Source organism: Tachysurus fulvidraco, chromosome 6, assembly GCF_022655615.1.
Source record: "Tachysurus fulvidraco isolate hzauxx_2018 chromosome 6, HZAU_PFXX_2.0, whole genome shotgun sequence".
Taxonomy (NCBI): Eukaryota; Metazoa; Chordata; class Actinopteri; order Siluriformes; family Bagridae; genus Tachysurus; species Tachysurus fulvidraco.
This window is the reverse complement of record NC_062523.1, coordinates 31,145,055-31,152,554: the sequence shown is the minus strand read 5'-3', so window position 1 is coordinate 31,152,554 and position 7,500 is coordinate 31,145,055. Positions and strand designations below refer to the sequence as shown.

Sequence of the window (7,500 nt, the reverse complement as noted above, 5' to 3'; positions counted from 1 at the left end):
CTAGCGGAAGATTTATTTTGAACTCCAGATCTTCCAGAAAACAGCTGTTTCACAGCTGCAACGCAACCCTACGTTCACACTGACGTGCGACAAGCTGCTTACGTCGCTTTTCGTTTGTCTTCTGTGGCCGTCGATGGAGTGCTACTGGTGTCTATGCAGCTTTTTTAGCTCTGAAAGCGTAGCGGCCAAAACGTAGCATACGGCACACATGATCTACAGTATACAATCAATTTGTCTTTAACAGTCATTTTAAGATGAACTGTAGTCTTTTATTTAAGTAGGAAATGTGGGAAATTTGTGCTTTAGCATATGCTAACTGTATTAGCATTCTCTCATCATATATCTACATTCATTCATTCATTCATTCATTCATTCATACATTCATCTTCTACCGCTTATCCGACCTTCTCGGGTCACGGGGAGCCTGTGCCTATCTCAGGCGTCATCGGGCATCGAGGCAGGATACACCCTGGACGGAGTGCCAACCCATCACAGGGCACACACACACTCTCATTCACTCACACACACTCACACACTACGGACAATTTTCCAGAGATGCCAATCAACCTACCATGCATGTCTTTGGACCGGGGGAGGAAACCGGAGTACCCGGAGGAAACCCCCGAGGCACGGGGAGAACATGCAAACTCCACACACACAAGGCGGAGGCGGGAATCGAACCCCCGACCCTGGAGGTGTGAGGCAAACGTGCTAACCGCTAAGACACCGTGTCCCCCCCATATATCTATCACATAATATCTATTTATTTCTTCTTCTAACTAAAACTTATAGTAGGTCATGAAATGGTCAAGGTTTGATTTATGCTAGGCTTCATGTTAGCTTTGAGTTACGCCAGGCTTCTTGTTAGCTATTAGCAGTGTATGCTATGTGTGCTTATAACAAGGTTGTTAACATAACCGTGTCGATTCACGTAGTGTACTGTAGAATGTTACACTGCTGTATAACACAGATCGTATTTTAATGTTTCCGCAGCACAGATGATCCGAGCGTTCCTGTACCACGAGCCACCGTGCCGCGGTGTGTATTTATGTTTTTATTATTTTTCCTTAGTACTGGACACAGCAGGCCAGGAGGAGTTCAGCGCCATGCGTGAGCAGTACATGAGGACCGGAGACGGCTTCCTCATCGTGTTCTCCGTCACAGACAAGGCCAGCTTCGAGCACGTCGATCGATTTCACCAGCTCATCCTCAGGGTGAAGGATCGGTGAGCGTGCCGCACACGTCTTCCCCTCCGAGACCTCTACGCCTGAAAGTAGAGCATCTCGCAGCTTGTTGTGTTGTTACCAGTGTGTCGTGAAATCTTCCTCTTTCTTACAGAGAGTCCTTTCCTATGATCCTCGTAGCCAATAAGGTGGACCTGGTTCATTTGAGGAAGGTGACGAATGAACAGGGCTGTGAGATGGCTGACAAACACAATGTAGGTTTCAGCGTATTTTCATCTTTTATCTTTATAGTTTTAAACGTTTAACTCTTTACTGAAGGTCTGAAGGCGAGTCTCGTGACGTTAAATCCGGGGTTTCTTCTTTTGGTCTCGGAGTAAATAATACGAATCTCGAAGGAAACCTCTGACATGTTCTGTCACTTTAAATAACTGCTTTGTTCTGGTCATGTGACCAGATTTGTTCATGTAACTTATACTAACGAAGGTGTTAAACGATCTCCTCTCAGCGTCGCCGGTTACGGCCGTGCTCGACTGTCTTCTTCTTTATCTGGAAGCAGGATTATGGATGACATTTACCGTAAAAGTAAATATATAGAACACACGTCTGTCTCGTGGCTCAGATTCCAAAAGTCACAGCTCGCTCTAGGATTTCTTAAAGGCTTCGGAGTTCTTTATAACACGCCTCCGTCTCCAACGCCGCTACGGCTTCTGTCTTTAATTAGAAAACGATGAGCAAGTCTCAATTCGTTGGCAAACATGAAAGCGAGACAGGAAGAGAGATATCTGGAGAGCTTTTCTCCCTGAGGCTGAAGACCGGCAGACGCTTATTTTAGCGTGTGTGGTGAATCGCAGGCTCCTGTGTTGACTCACCCCTAAAAACAGCCTGTGATTAAGTCCCTGTTTGCCTACGTGATGAGCTAATCGTCGATGGCCAATATTTTCAGCTGCTTTATTTATAGATGGAGTGAGTGAGTGAGTGAGTGAGCGAGTGAGCGAGTGAGTGAGTGAGCGAGTGAGCGAGTGGGTGAGCGAGCGAGTGAGTGAGTGAGCGAGTGAGCGAGTGAGTGAGTGAGCGAGTGAGCGAGTGGGTGAGCGAGCGAGTGAGTGAGTGAGTGAGCGAGTGAGTGAGTGAGTGAGTGAGTCATCGAGTATGAGAGTTCAGAGCATTTTTTTAAACCTTTCATTCACAAAACAGATCACTTACATCGAGACGAGCGCTAAGGATCCACCAATGAACGTGGACAAAGCCTTTCATGAGCTGGTCCGAGTAATCAGGTAGGTAAATGCTCCAAGATGTACCTATTATTTAAAAACACCGCATGTCCAGGGTCTCCAGGGTTGCCAGATATTTTCAGAAATAGATGCATGTTTTATGTGGGTTTTTTTTTTCAGTAGTATCTAGAACAGGATGATTGTTTGGATGTATTATGGATATATTATGGAGGTTAGAACTCAGGATATTTCTACAGTCTACATTTTATATCTCCTGATTGGTTCAGGTTTAAAGTTAAGTGCTTGGTGTTTAAAGACAGTTCTCTAGATTCAATCTAATCCGTGAAGGGACGACGTAGGTGGAAATGTTCTTTTTTTTTTTTAACCAAGCAGAAGCCACAACGAGTCTATAAAAAGCTGAGATGAACTGATTAAACAGGTGGAATCCGGTGTGGCTTGATCGAGAACACCATCTTTAAACACATCAGGGGATAGAAAATAAAATCATTCATTCATTCATTCATCTTCTACCGCTTATCCGAACTTCTCGGGTCACGGGGAGCCTGTGTTTATCTCAGGCGTCATCGGGCATCGAGGCAGGATACACCCTGGACGGAGTGCCAACCCATCACAGGGCACACACACACTCTCATTCACTCACACACTCACACACTACGGACAATTTTCCAGAGATGCCGATCAACCTACCATGCAAGTCTTTGGACCGGGGGAGGAAACCGGAGTACCCGGAGGAAACCCCCGAGGCACGGGGAGAACATGCAAACTCCACACACACAAGGCGGAGGTGGGAATCGAACCCCCAACCCTGGAGGTGTGAGGCGAATGTGCTAACTACTAAGCCACCGTGACCCCCATAAAATAATTCAATTTAATAAAAAAAGCTTCTCTGGTTTTAAAGAGAAGCTGAATAACAAATTATATATAAGATTAGCATTGACTCCGATTAAGATGTCGTCCATCCTCCGATGCTCAGCCTTCCGGCATTCTGTAGTTTTTTTTTATAATTGATTTTATCCCAAACCAATAATTTCATCATGGCATATTGTGGTTATGTCACAGAAAAATCGCCGACTTACGGCGAACATTTCCACGAGCGAAAATCGAAAAATAAATCTGACATCAAAATGAGAATAACTCACACATTCACCTTCGTTCACGGGAAAGGTTTCAATAGTCTGAGGTTAGATCGCTTGTTTTAATGACTACATGACTGAATGACAGATGTATCATTGGGAAAGTGATAAGAAAATCATTTGGTGATCGGTCGGGCACGCCGCACGCCGGATGTGACCGAATGGTACCGGTCAATGCAATGAAAAAAGCCTTTAGCCAACCCTAGTTTAGTTTAGTTTAGCTTAGTTTAGTTTAGCTTAGTTTAGCTTAGCTTAGTTTAGCTTAGCTTAGTTTAGCTTAGTTTAGTTTAGTTTAGCTTAGCTTAGCTTAGTTTAGTTTAGTTTAGTTTAGTTTAGTTGGAACTGTTTGGTGTAATATCGGTAACTCAGAATTTCCTCTTTGCTGTATACGTTGAGCTCAGTGCAGGAATGTCTGGCAGAACTGAAGGGGAAATTTATCTTACTGCAACCACAATCATTTCCTCACCCTCTCTCTCACCCTGTTATCTTTCCACCCCATCTTCTTATTTCCCTTTCCTTTCTGACTTCCTGCTTTCACTCTTAGACAACAAGTACCCGAGAGGAATCTAAAGAAAAAGAAGAAGATGAAATGGCGAGGAGACCGAGCCGCCGTCTCTCCCAGACTCCGCTGCACTATACTATGACCTCCCGCTCCAACCCGCTCGATAATCTCACGATCTCACAGAGCTGCGATCGGCAGGAAATAAAAAAAGCGGCAGGGCCACGGAGGAGCCGACGAGACGTATCAAACCGCTGACGGAGGCGTAGCTGATTTGCACAGGCGCGGAGACGAGTGGAGATGAGGATCGAGCTCATTCGGTCCTGTTCTTCACACGGTTGTCACAAGCATAAAGGTGTTCAGTGCTGCCTTCCAGGTGCTCGGTGGGAGCGGACAGTGTTTTGCCTTATCGCTTTGCGTCTCTGTACCGACACGGAGTGTTAAGCTGTAGCTCGGCCAAAGAAAAAGCCGGTCATTAGCACTGAAGTTCGCTAATGCTGAATTGGGATTTTGGGATACCTCCTAAACATGGCCTTTACTGTTAAGCACAAATGTACACGTTTGACTGAAATTGACCTTTTTTTGCACTTTGATATTTGATATCGCACAAATATCATATCATGGGGTTAACGTATTAAAGTCATTAAAGCATTCGCTGCCTTTGCTGAAGGCGTTAGTTGTAACGGCTAAAAAAAAACAAAAAAACAAGTCATATGAATTACGTTGCACTTATATAAGCTGCTCATTCTGTTTTATTCTAATTCACTTTCTGTCTCATTTTAAACCTTACTGTCTCTCGTGGTATTTAGGATGCGATACTTATTCAATTTGATCGCTTTTACTGTAACACTTTACATATAGTACATGGATAATCATGCTGACTTAAGCATGAACTAACGATGAGTTAACGTGAACTACGACGTGAGTCTGATGGATCCGCACATGAATAACCGCCACCGTGTTAGTCTAAGTTACTTACTCGATGCATTAAAGGTGCGGTCTACGTTGTTTGAAAGCCAATGTTGACATAGAAAATCACCAAAACAAACACGCCCCTAACCCAAACGGGTCCCACCCCTGTATCGATAGCTCCGCCCACACATACATACATACGTAACCCCGGCGACTAACAGAAAGAAACGTGTCTTTATCATAGCTGAAGGGAAGAACAATACGATTGTAGATAAACAAACAAGCAAAAATGCCACACAAGCATAATGATGTAAAGACGTGCAGTACTGCTCAGAGGTTTGGTCTCACTCTGTGTTCTGGTTAGAAGCAGTTTGTTCTGTTCTATGAAGGGATTAGAAAACCACAGCGTGGTGAGAGAAGATAGATAGATAGATAGATAGATAGATAGATAGATAGATAGATAGATAGATAGATAGATCTTTCTTCCTGTCCATTTTTAAACCTGTAAACAAATCCAACTCCTGATGCTCCAGATACTAAAGTAACCTAAAGAAGGCAGCTTTTATTTCTCCCTTAATCAGTACGACGGTGTTCAGCTGCGCTAGCACGATTAGCAAACACAACATGAGACCGAATCAGAGGACCGATGGTCACCGATGACGGGCTTCTGTGGGACAAAGTACATCTTTCCTTCTTCTACTTTCTTTCCTTCTTCATTTTACGTTTCCGAAACGCGTAAAAACGGATTTCTTCGGAAAACTACGACATTTACGAGCGATCCCGATCTTCTGGACGTTAGCGTAGGAGTAAACCGGATCAGACCTGAACCTGTACATGAACCGAATCGTGCAGACGTCCGTACTCAAATAAACACCTTATTCAATGTAGACACTAATAATAAACTGTAATATCGCTCTGATCGGCTCAGGCCCAGGTTCTGCACCTTTACCCACAAGAGTGACACGAATACAGTAACATTTATTTATGTTTATTTATCTAATAATATTTGTTTATTCCTACATATTTAATGATATAATTAATAACTAAACTGATGATTGTGTACTAAGGTGGTCTTCATTGATGCCTGAAGACCTAAAGCAGACTCATTTATTCCGTCCTTGCTGTTAATAATCGGCTCTGTTCTTTTCGGAAGCTTTCGGCTAGCCTTCGGCTACGGGACACGACGATCAACGAGATCGGACACTGACGTTGAGTGAAGAGCTTATTAGTCAATAGTTCATGATTAACTCATCATTAGTTTATATTTAATTTATAAAAGTATTTATCGTGCATCATTCCTCATCTTCTGCTATCGTTACAACATTCAGACTCTGCGGGGCCACGTTTCCTTTTTCCGTCTTTATTCTCAGACCGGCTTCGACGCGTTAGGAATTATTTGTTTTTATTGACAGGTTTTTCCATAAATCATCAGGTGATGCTGCTCGAATACCTGCACACTACTCCTGTGAACTTAACACACGTATGAAGAATCGTGCACAACGGACGTTATGTAAACTTTATGTCGAATAGAAATATGGAACGTGGGAACAAATCATATTACACCGAAGATTCCTCGGAAGTATTTTTTTGGGTTGTTTTTTTTTTTTTTTGTCACGTTTACGTGCGCTATAGTGACTAAAAGAAGAAAGCGGTCTAAGTGATGGCTACAACGTCGTCTCAGAGGGAAACTACATGTCCTTTGGTTTACCTTTCAGGAGCAGTGTTTAGTGTTTAGGAAACTCTCATGTATGAAGAGTCCTATAGAGAGAAGCTTTTACTTATAGTGTCAATAATCGATAGACTTTTTTTTTTTTTTAATGGAGTTTTCCCAGAAGGACAAATCCGAGAGTTCCGGATGTCACCTCGGTGTAAAGAGCGTATTTTCTTTGACGCGTCGACCCCTGAGGGATCCCAAAGTCTCCATGCCTTAGACATTCTCTTTTCTATCGAATGGCCAGTGTTTACATTTAGTGTTTATAAAGAGGAAAGTGAAGCGGACGTAAAAAAAAACGATCCTCGTATGTTTTCGTTGTTGTGAATATGTGAAGGTTAAATTGTGACATAACTTGTAGTGTTGTCAAAAGAACTGAAGATCTTTAAGCGTACAAATAAATCGAATCGCTCCCAGCTTTTGGATCGAAACAGATCCTCACGGATTAAACGTCTGTCTTATTGTTTCCATAAACAATGCAATATAAACTCAGACCTTTGTATTTTTCTTGACAATAAGCTGTCATTATTCCTCCATGTAATGAGATGGATTTCATGCAGGAAGTGACTGATGAGCACAAGGCTTCCTCTTCATCTCTCTGACCATCTCTCTTCCTCTTCCTCTTCATCTCTCTTCCTCTTCCTCTTCATCTCTCTGACCATCTCTCTTCCTCTTCATCTCTCTGACCATCTCTCTTCCTCTTCATCTCTCTGACCATCTCTCTTCCTCTTCATCTCTCTGACCATCTCTCTTCCTCTTCATCTCTCTGACCATCTCTCTTCCTCTTCATCTCTCTGGCCATCTCTCTTCCTCTTCATCTCTCTGACCA

The 7,500-nt window shown here is 43.1% G+C and overlaps 1 protein-coding gene and 1 long non-coding RNA gene across 2 annotated transcripts in view; both read left to right on the top strand.

Moving 5' to 3' along the window:
* mrasa (muscle RAS oncogene homolog a) overlaps nucleotides 1–7,102 on the top strand; it is a 12,991-nt gene extending 5,889 nt beyond the window's left edge. The window contains exons 3-6 of the mRNA XM_027145431.2: nucleotides 1,072–1,225; nucleotides 1,339–1,438; nucleotides 2,379–2,458; nucleotides 4,094–7,102. Of these exons, the coding sequence (XP_027001232.1) occupies nucleotides 1,072–1,225; nucleotides 1,339–1,438; nucleotides 2,379–2,458; nucleotides 4,094–4,193 (434 nt within the window). The 3' untranslated portion in view covers nucleotides 4,194–7,102. The remainder of the gene's footprint in view (nucleotides 1–1,071; nucleotides 1,226–1,338; nucleotides 1,439–2,378; nucleotides 2,459–4,093) is intronic.
* The window catches only part of LOC125141430, a 25,598-nt gene extending 18,435 nt beyond the window's left edge, over nucleotides 1–7,163 (top strand). The window contains exon 2 of the long non-coding RNA XR_007140795.1: nucleotides 5,381–7,163. This is a non-coding gene — a long non-coding RNA (uncharacterized LOC125141430). The remainder of the gene's footprint in view (nucleotides 1–5,380) is intronic.
* The last annotated feature ends 337 nt before the right edge of the window (nucleotides 7,164–7,500 follow it).